The 10,480-nt window shown below is 41.3% G+C and overlaps 1 protein-coding gene across 2 annotated transcripts; it reads right to left on the reverse strand.

The window, feature by feature from the left end:
- Nucleotides 1-586: 586 nt before the first annotated feature.
- Nucleotides 587-10,115, reverse strand: phaf1 (phagosome assembly factor 1). 2 transcript variants are annotated; one of them, XM_018726687.2, is made up of 16 exons: nucleotides 9,073-10,115; nucleotides 8,403-8,485; nucleotides 8,228-8,311; nucleotides 7,881-7,924; nucleotides 7,551-7,630; nucleotides 7,110-7,204; nucleotides 6,089-6,153; nucleotides 5,390-5,502; nucleotides 5,119-5,252; nucleotides 4,905-4,988; nucleotides 4,115-4,197; nucleotides 3,867-3,910; nucleotides 3,335-3,384; nucleotides 3,028-3,086; nucleotides 2,306-2,378; nucleotides 587-2,069 (listed from the first exon to the last, which is right to left on the reverse strand). In XM_018726687.2, the coding sequence occupies exons 1-16, from the start codon at nucleotides 9,134-9,136 to the stop codon at nucleotides 1,980-1,982; spliced, it is 1,245 nt and encodes a 414-aa protein (XP_018582203.1). In that variant the 5' UTR covers nucleotides 9,137-10,115; the 3' UTR covers nucleotides 587-1,979. The 2 variants fall into 2 exon arrangements, with proteins under 2 accessions (XP_018582203.1, XP_018582202.1); XM_018726686.2 differs by having other exon boundaries at nucleotides 6,089-6,186.
- Between the last annotated feature and the right edge of the window lie 365 nt (nucleotides 10,116-10,480).

Consider the following 10,480-nt stretch of genomic DNA (forward strand, 5'->3'; position numbering starts at 1 on the left):
GGTATATATCTGTGCTCTGTACCATACTGTACCTGAATGCTGTACCCCTAGGTAAAACTGCTCATCCTGGGTCCTGAAGGGTCACCTAACAGTGTTTGCAAAGGGGTTGTTCCACCCAAGCATTTCCCAGTGCCATCTTCAGCTAAAGTTTCATTTTGCTGTTCCCCTTCCTGTTTTGTGTACTAATAGGATAAAGTGTTAGTGGGGAACCCTGCTGAACGGTGGCCCAACAGAACCAGGCAGCACTGCTGCATGTCTCCATTACAGGTGCGCATCCCAGACACCAATCAACCTGGAGAGAAAATTCCACCAGCAGCATGCCATGCGGAATCTTCATGGCATCTGCACTTTAAACAATATGCTTATATCGTACAAGCTCTTTTATAATGATGAATAAAGGTAAATAGCACAGTATTTACAAATCTGTACACACATTAAATTACACAATGGCTATGTGCAGCTTAGTCATGCTACACAACGGATCAGAAAATTTGAGTAAAAATAGAATTGAGACAATTTGTTCTTTAAAAATGCATTCCTTTAAAAGCATAAAGCAATGAGATTTTTTAAAGTTGTATTTAAGAGGAAAATATAGAAATAACTATTTGTGGGAGTTTTAAGGTTTGCAAGGACTTAAATGACATCTGGGAATGTTAACTTATTTGATTTAAAAAAAAATTAGTTTTCTATGATAAATTGGACAATGGATTATTCTTTGGCTAATATTTTGGCATCAAGAAAAGAAGCTGAAAGGGTCAAAAACATATTCATATAGCAGAGAAGAAGAATGAGTCTGGTAAGTAGTTCAGAGGGACAGGAGGAGGATTGGGGTGGACCTGTTATTTTCCTTTCAGGGGCTTCAGAGCAATTATTCTACGAGAACCGTTAAAAGCCATTCCTAGAAACAAAAGTTCCATAGTGGAAATGACAGTTGTCAAGTAAATAAAGTGTACATTTTAGTGCAAAAGTTAAAACCAATGTTTTTCATTCCTGTTCATTTAATAATAATGATAATAATAATAAAAACTGAACAAAAAGGAAAAATATGATTTGTGATTGCTATGCCTCCCATAACGCAAGGTGGCAGGTGAGAATGTGCTCTGCAGACACAGCCATAGGAGATGGCACCTGTGTGCACATATAGCAATGCAAATGTGTGCATTGAGGCCAAGCTAAACACATCTCGAACCTCTGTCAACACCAGGCAAAACAACAGGCAAATTTGTGCTTATACTCATTCACCATCCTCCAAAATGAGTTGAACTTCTGCGCCTAAGAACATTTTAAGTTGTGCAAGCATGTATCACTGCATTTGCAAGTAAGTGTGTGGTGAGTCTGCTTGCATTGCAATGTGCACACAACATACACACCTAAGACCTAACCTCTCCCTAATGGAAAGACCATCTCCTTCAAGGGCACAGTTTATGGTATAACATGTATGAGAATGTCTTGAAGACGTGACCATGGGGTGGTCAGAATATGTCAAATGCATGTCTTTCTATGACTGTTTCAGTTTCTGCTGTGTGAAGTGACAGGAGCAATTACGTGTGCCCTATGACATTACAACACTATTGTGTGTGTGTGTGTGTGTGTGTGTGTGTGTGTGTGTGTGTGTGTGTGTGTGTGTGTGTGTGTGTGAGAATCCCCTCAGCCATGAGCTTTTGAAGTAGTGTACAGGTAACAGAGATGCTAACTGGCAGGTTAGGAGCTCAAGAAAGTGGACGGTTGAGGGAGCAGCAGGCCGGACTTTCTGGGGTGGTGAGAGTTGTAGGATTCAAAGGTTGCCTTAAGGCTTTTAACAGCCCCTGCTGGAGAGCCTGGAACTGGAATGCAGAGACCTGCGGTATGTGTCCCTGGCATAACAATGGCAAAAGGCCAAGGCACACTGTACTTTACTGTAGTCTGGGGTGCTGCTCTAGCACTGGGTGGTGTTCAGAATGGAGAAGCAGGGTAGGACGGTCAACACAGTTTGGGGCGGCTCACTGGCTAAGGGCCCCACCTCGGGATTGGCTGTTGGGCCGGGGGCTTCCATACAGGGTCACGGAAGCAATGTGGTTGTTCTGCATCACCTAGAAAGCCAAAGGGACCGTGTATGTGGTCAACACCTTTTCTCTAAACCAAATGAGCTATAAAATGCCATTATGCAAATGTATTATCACCTACTGAAACATGCACCTATATATATGCGTTTATCAATGATCATGCAGCAAATGGAAAACACCCCAAGTGAGCACGTCAATTAAACTTACATGACTAAACCAGCATAATGAGCTGTACACACAGCAGGCTGTGGTCACTGGCTTACCTCAAAAATCATTCTCTGCAGTCCAAAGCAGAAAGTAGAACCGAAGGGATTTGTGTTGTTTGCGGATGACGACCTGAACAGAAACAAAAACAAATGAGTGCTCTTTCCGACCCAAATGGAACTGGTTTTAAAAACAAAAATACAAGCATAGCCATTTCAGGTCTCCTAATATCTGATCCTAGGGGGAATGCCTGCTTTGTGAAAATGTTTAAATTCTGCTGTGGTTTTTAAGTGAGGTTTAACCTTCCTGGATAAATTTCAGATATAATCTCAACAGTAATGTGCACAGTAAGTTTCAGGTTATACTGGTGACTCAGGTTTAGTCACCTCTATATAAAGTTTTTTTCCACCCACAGCTGATCTTTGAGGGGGTTAGGGTCAAAAGCAACATCTGGAACCAAACTGATGTGCTTGTATCCTCTTACATTTAAATTTATTCATTTAGCAGACACTTTTCTCCAAAGCAAAGTACATCTCACAGAAAAACACAAAAAGACTGCATTAAATCCAACAGAAAGAGACTTAGATAGAGATGCGTGATTCTAAAGGACAGTTCATTTGTTACATTGCACCGTATGAACCAACGTACATGGGTAGCTGCATAAAGGTTTATCTGTTATTTAATGGTTATGATCACATAGTTATTGAGCATAAACATTTACATATTAACATGCACTTAAGAGATCATGGGAAAAGTCAGTCCGGAAGAGGTGGGGACTTGCCTGTGAAGCACAACAGGCTTCTCCATGGGATGTCCCAGTAGCTCCTGAATATGATCCCACTGGCAGAAAAAAACAGGACTGTTTTATTATGGTCTGTATCAGGAAGAGACACACAGACAAGCAATTCCATCCTGTCCACTAAGACAATACATAACATTCTTCAAAACAGATGTACATTCTTTCTTCTGGACAGCACTAAAATCTAATTATAATTGCTGGATCTTAAACACAACAAATAAATATAGTTGTTAAAATTTGTGAACAAAACACAAAGTCCTTCAATGCAGCGCTAGTCTGAAGCTTTTACCTTGCTGTAAGTGGTCAGGGTACAATCCTCACACTGGGCTTCAGCACCTTCTGAAAACCACAAACACAAGAAGTAGCTGAATCAAGTAGCAGGTGAATCAAATAAAGAATGGGAGAAGACAAAACATGGTCATCACATATCTATCACAAAGGTCCAGTAACTGACCACAGTCCCTCTACAGAAAGGATATCTAACTCCCATTCTTGCAGACTAGACACCTATTCTTTCAGTCCTTGCCATGTTGCCTATTACGTTTGCTGAGATGTACTTTTGCTGAGATGTACGTTGCTTTGGACAAAAGCGTCTGCTAAATTAATAAATGTAAATGTATTACAAATGCACATTTTTCAATTTAATTAGATTTTAAAAAACTTAAGTACATTTTGTATAAAAAAAAATATACATTTTCCATTTTAATGGTTTTGTAAGGAAATTACCCAATTAGTATCTCACAAGCATATCTACCTACTAAAGCCTGTAGAAATTAGTGTTGAGCAATATTCTGCAGCAACTACAGTATATCTGTGCTTACCTGTCTTAATGAAAAGTGGGATTTTGAAATCGCACCGATGATATCTAAAAAAGTAGAAAGTGGAGAGAAATTGGGCTAATGGCTTCGTAAGAAAAAAAAAATATATATAGGAACTTACTTTCACTGCAAGAGTACGGGAAAGAATTCAGAATGCATTACTTTCCATATAGGGGGTTTCAACCATCTGGGAGAGGTCATCAGCAGGTCAGAACTGCAGATATATAAAGTCAAACTGAAGAAACGCTTACATGTTGAAATTGTAATGACCCGGATAATTGGTGTGCAGAACAAACTTCTTCACTAGGTGTGTAGTGGCATCAAAGAGTATATCCTGAAAAATCCAAAAAGATCAATTATACAGTACTTGTATAACAATTCAATTCTATATTTATCTGCCAATCTGAAATGACCCTGACTGATCTGTAAACTCTCAGCAGAAAAACAATTTTTCTAAGATTTCAGAATTTTTCCCACTGATGTTTGTCTGGCACACATATAATTAACAAAACTGAAGAGAACGGGAAGCCTCAATTCGAACCAACTTACGTTGTAATTAAAATATTTTGTATAATTATAATACACTACATCACACTATATATAATTCACAAAAATATTTTGGACAGTGTTCTGTCACTGAGGTCACGTGGTCTGTTTTCAGTCAGTTTTGACAGACAATATGTTATGTGTTCTAAGGCAGCCACACTGAGGAGGGTGCTATAATAAAGTAAGTTTGACTGAAGGTGCCATTTTATTTAACATTTCCCCTAGACCAAGAAAAAAAAAAAAACTGTATGTTTTCATATTTAAATATTCTATGCAACCAGAGTGGAGCTCCCTGGCTGTCGGGTACTAAAAAAATGTACCTTCACTGTCCTGATGAACAACAAACTACCACTTCACTCATGACCCATATGACCCATATGACCCATATGACCCATATGACCCATATGACCCATATGACCCATATGACCAATGCCTGGGTCTTTCAACTTCTGTCTAAATCTAGGAAAAGCCCAAGTTGGCAACACTGATACCCACCACTCCTAAAGTGAAGTAGTTGAAGAAGTAGTCATTGCATTTTGAGGGAACCTGCTTATGAGGGGATGGGGAGTGAATCTTCATCTGTGAAAAGATAAGGAAAATTGAAATCCAGAAACAAAAAAACACCACAAGTGGATGTAAGACATGGATCACTACAGACAAAAACTACGAAAAGGAGAGTGAAAGGCGTCGAGGAGATGAGCGATGATACCTTGTCCTCTGACTTATAAAAGACTTTATGGGGTGAGCCAAGAGCACTGAGGACATCTTGACACGAGTCTCCAAAGTAAATGCTGCTCTCAAGTGTGCGAACCTTGGCATCTGCCATCACCCCCAGGCCACATCCTGACCAATAAATCAGAGAGAAACACATACACACACGTGCATGTATCCAGACGGGATACACATATCCATAGGTACAGATGCAAGTAAATTAAGACTGTTCCAGAGGTTACTTTTCTTATTTTATTTAGACTCAGTACCTGCTGTGAGTAAGCGGAGTCTCAAGCCTAGAGGACCTGCCCCATCCCGTAGCACATCAACAGATTCTGCATACACGTTGCCAAAGAAACATGCCACAGGCATTGCTGGAGCCCTGAAACACCCAACAAAACTCTGAACTTCAGTTCAGACCTTGTACAACAGAAAAACCCATCACCCTAATGTAAAAAATTTTAATGAACAAGTGAATGGTTCAGAGGAATTATTAAGGTTCCCTTGGCTGTGCAATAATGAGTTTAAGGACAGTTTATAGCTTGTTCTTATGTAATCAACAACATAGCATTATCTTGCGTACGTGTCAAACACTGTCAAATACCATCTTAAAACCAGTTTGTTAGTTGGCATGTTAAATGGTTCAAAGAAACAAACTATATAAAACTACAGCACTGACTACAACTATATAAATTCAATTCCTAATAGGGAATCCATTGAAAAACATTGCAGAAAGAGATCAAACAGGATTTATAACTAGCATCAAAGCTCTCTGTAGTTACAATTTAGATTCTAAATCAAAAACCGTATTAAGGCTTTATGAAACTAAGATCCCAGTATAATTTGCCACCGTTTTTGGATGGCAACATAGTCCACAAACAACAGTGTCAATATGCTGAGCTCTCCCCACTGAGCACTTCCAAGGGCAGCTCGCTCCAACACTACTGGTACAAGGTAACCCCTCTTACTTGGTATCCTGAAGGCTGTTTCCGGTGTAGATGTACATGCGTTTCACTGTAGCTCCATGGGGAATCTGCAGGGAGGCCAAGCCATGGGCAAAGTTAGGCTGTCAAGGCAAAACAGCTAAAGCTAGTTGGTTGTGTGCAATACACTTTAAACTTGCAGAACCCAAGACTCTCTGTGAAAAACAGAGTCACAGCTACATACGTTTTAAAGAAGCACTTAAAGTGCACTGAAATGTAGCCCAAATTGAAGAATATCACATACACTGCTATAGTTATTGCCTATCTTTGAATGAGTAAAGCCTGGAAAACACTGTAGAGAGGATTGGCAACATGTGTACCAAAGGTAAATTGTGGGAAAACAGCAACGAAAGTGTGCTGAATTTGAATAATTTATGAATATGAAATGAAATGCTGCAAGCCTTTTATACTACAGCACAGTTTTCACACACACACACACACACACACACACACACACACACACACACACACACACACACACAAACACCGTCTGAACCGCTTGTCCCATATGGGGTCACAGGGAGCCGGAGCCTAACCCAGCAACACAGGGTGCAAGGCTGGAGGGGGAGGGGACAACCCAGGACAGGACAGGACACCAGTCCGTCGCAAGGCACCCCAAGCGGGACTCGAACCCCAGACCCAGCAGAGAGCAAGACCCGGTCTAACCCATTGCACCACCGCACCGCGACAGTCAAATTATTATGAGGAAAAACCAAAAATTTTCATGGACAGGCATTTCCAGACTTATGTAATCTCTGTTGTGTACAGACATCAATTTAAAATGCCTATGGAATTGAGCCCTTTCTAAATGATTTTCACTGTTTGCTATAGAATAACTACTATTTAAACGTATTTTCAATAACCAGTAGCCCAAATACATACCCCCCCCATAGGCGGAGTTCAGACATGGACCAAATACAGATATGTACATTTTTTTGCATTTCCGAAGTCCCTTGGATGTTACAGGTCTAACACAGGAATCAACTAAACCAGGCAAGAATCTCACCTCATACTTAGGAGCTTCACTCCAGGAATCCAGTTGGAAGGAAAAGGAGAGCCCTCGGAAATTCAGGTGGAATAGCTGCTCAGCTGCATTGTAAACTGCAGACAGTAGGAAATATATTTGTCACCTGCTGTAAACTCAGGAAAGAATCCTTTACTGCTACACTAAAATACACATATAATTATCATTATTCTCACACAGCCTCATAGAACACTCAAAATAATGCTTAAGTTTTAAAATGCAATTTCCATAGGAGACAAAAAGTATACGGGACAACTGGACTAAATACTTAGTAGATATCAGACAAAAGTGGCATGAAATAAAGTAAAAAAAATATATATATATTATATATGAAAATAATCAGTTTTAATTAAAAAAAGAAAAAAAAAACAGGACAGCTGAATACTGGAAAGAGTGACTGGATAAAGACAAAGAATCTCTCACCTCCTGGATGTGTAGCTCCAAAAGACTGGTCGATCTGCTCTATGGTGGGTGCAATAGCCTGAGAGTTGAAATGTACTCCACTGTAAAACAAAAGACATGACATTACTAAAGAAGTGATATAACATCAGTGAAACGGATAGCAATGAAAACAGGCACGGCCCATGAGAAATAAATAAAAGGCTATTTTAGGAAAAAGAAAATCATTTGGCTAAAACCAGGTCTTGCTAGAAAAGAAGTTATTTCGCTGGAGAAATAGACAAGACTAATGTTTTACTAACGGTCTTTCAGTTTTTTAAAATTACAGACTTTCTGAATATAACCACCACTCACCAGTATTTGAGTTTCACCTTGCTCATATCATAAACTTCAATTACCTAAAAAACACAAAAGATATTATTAGTTCACAAGACCTTGAGAAAGTTGTGAATATTCAAAGGTGGTAAACATGAAAGAGAAGAGAATGTTACAAAAGGCTTCTTCTGGTACAGCACTGGAACAGAGGGGGATTTGAAATATTTGCTTTGCCTGCTATGGACTTTTTCCTTCCAGCCATCATAAAAATATCAACAATTTCATACCATGTTGAGATGGGGACTGGGTGGATATGGCAATAACAAAAGGAGATGCTCATAAAAACCACTGACTGGTTATATCAACCTTATAAATGCACCTCTCACCTTCAGTCTCTGATTGCAAGCGTCAAACAGCAGTTTAATTCCATCCTGAGTCAAGTTGAGAATGAGGTCATGGCTGAGGGGTGTCTAGGAACAGACAAGAGTGGAACCATTAGTGTTACCACAGTACTGAATTTGTAACTCCTTGTCGACACACACCACACACACACACTCTTACTTGTTCACTATAGAGGACCTGTACATTCTTGATGATGCGGCAGTGTTTCTGTAAAATGGAGATGGCTTGGGCCAATGGCATCCCTGTACAAAGGCAAAAGGTAGAAAAAAAAACCCTCAGGTATCCTCAGTATCCCGACATTTATCATCCTGCCTTCTACGTTAGTGTACTATGTATGTTCAGCAGCCTGGTGGTTAGCGCTGCTCCTTTGGGATCCCGAGGATCGCAGGTTCGAATCTCCCCTCCAGCTAATAGCCCTGAGCAAGGTACTTACCCCAAATTACTCCCGCAGAAAATAACGCCAGGTAAATAATTGTAAGTCTCGTACAAGAAAGGAGTATAAATGAAATGTAATTCATCATGTTCCGATGTGTCGATAGTCACCAGCTGGTGCTACGTGTCTCGGAACAAAGGAAAGCAAGGGGCGCCTTACAAAACACGTGTAAACAACCATCGACAGACCGGCCTCGCACTGACATCGCGAAGCTTAAATAAAAAAATAAATAAATAAACAAAAGCACACTCTACTACCCGGCTCGTTTCGCTCGCACCATATCATATCACGTGGTTCGGGATCATGAACAGACAGGTTGTGTAACATCAAGCTAGACTCGAGTGGAAAGTGGATGATCATCATCATGTGGGGAAAACAAAGGCGGGTGAGTCTCACCAAGTGCGAATTCCCATAGCTCGTTCCCCAAGGACCTCTCAGGAACGACCTCCAGGTCCAGCATTGGCGAGGGGGAGCAGAGGTTCGCTTCGGCCCGGCCCTCGGCGGCCACAACTCGGGGTTTCTTTAGCGAAAATACTGGCACTGTGTTACGTGCGCCCGCGATTACACTTCGGAGTCCTTACGGTGAAAGACACACACCGCCGGCATTAACAGGGCAAGAGGAGAGTCGAGTCGGCGACGCGAAACACCTCAACGCTGTCCGCTGCTACTCTTACTACTGTCCGACTCGAAAGGGAGCAGGCCAGCCAGCTCCAACATGAGCAACGGAGGCGAGGCGACACGACACGAATATATATAATACACAAGAACACAAGAGCTGCCAGTGCCAGCAATGTCGGACGGGAGCATCCAAACTCCAGGCGATCAAAGAGGAGCCACTTTATTGTTCATGATCCCTCCGCTGTGCCAGTTAGTTATGAGCTCCGAAGCTGCGCTCGCTCGCTCGCTCTGCCTGTGTCTGTGTACCTGTCTCGCTCCAACTCGCTCCGCTGCTAGTTACAGGCAGTTTAAACTTTGGTTGTGAAAGATGTCGTTGTTGTCGTACTCACTGCTGGCAGTAAGCAGAGGTTAGTTTAGTACACCCGTTTTAACATTAACTTCACTAAATTATCGTCATTTTAGTCGCTGCTCTTCTTCAAGAATTGCCAAAATTTCCTTCCACTGGCACTGTGGAAACACGGCTGTTTTATCTTTTTCAGTCTTTTTTTTCTGCTGACGGTCCTGCTGTTTTTTCTTTCTTTTTCCGACGTTCTCTGACGTTCGTGAGTTAGCTAGCTGGCCAACTTATATTTAATTACGGAGGAACCTGTATAAATAAACGTTTACTGTTTCAGAGGTTACAATAGTCTGCTGTGGTCAGTTCCCACGGATGTCCTTGTTTGTTTATACGCTGGTCGTGTTGTAAAAATAAAGACGGTAAACACAACCCAGCAACAGTGGCGAGTTCCATTAAAAACACAATCAGCTGATATTTCCACTTCCGGTAGAACGGCGGAAGTGAGTCGGAATCACGTGGCGCTGGATGTTCGCCTGCGTTAAGCTGCCGCATCGGGAAGCGCTTGTTCGCCTTCCGAGTCCGACGTAATTTTTTTGTGCAGTACTAGAGTTGGGAAAATGCACCGATGTTCCCCACTATAAGTTGTTGCGTAGATGTTTTGGCGCTTATTTATCACTCACTGCCTTGCTGTAAGTCCCCCTTATTAACCCGCAGACCCGTTGCCAGACAGGCGGGAACAGTAACAGTCTTGAACAGTCTTGAGTTTGGCGCTGGAGGTGGTTTTTAATCTAATCTTGTATATTGTTGTCGATATAAACGGATAAAAGCAGAACTCGTCTGTACACGTTT

The sequence above is a fragment of the Scleropages formosus genome, chromosome 7, assembly GCF_900964775.1.
Source record: "Scleropages formosus chromosome 7, fSclFor1.1, whole genome shotgun sequence".
NCBI lineage: Eukaryota > Metazoa > Chordata > Actinopteri > Osteoglossiformes > Osteoglossidae > Scleropages > Scleropages formosus.

Coding starts and splice junctions, on each gene's coding strand:
- phaf1 (XM_018726686.2), bottom strand. CDS start 9,136: ATGCTGGACCTGGAGGTCGTTCCTGAGAGGTCCTTGGGGAACGAGCTA. Junction 7,925..8,227: donor CTTGCAATCAGAGACTGAAG/GTGAGAGGTGCA, acceptor TGTGTTTTTTAG/GTAATTGAAGTTTATGATAT. Junction 5,253..5,389: donor ACTCCGCTTACTCACAGCAG/GTACTGAGTCTA, acceptor TTTATTGGTCAG/GATGTGGCCTGGGGGTGATG.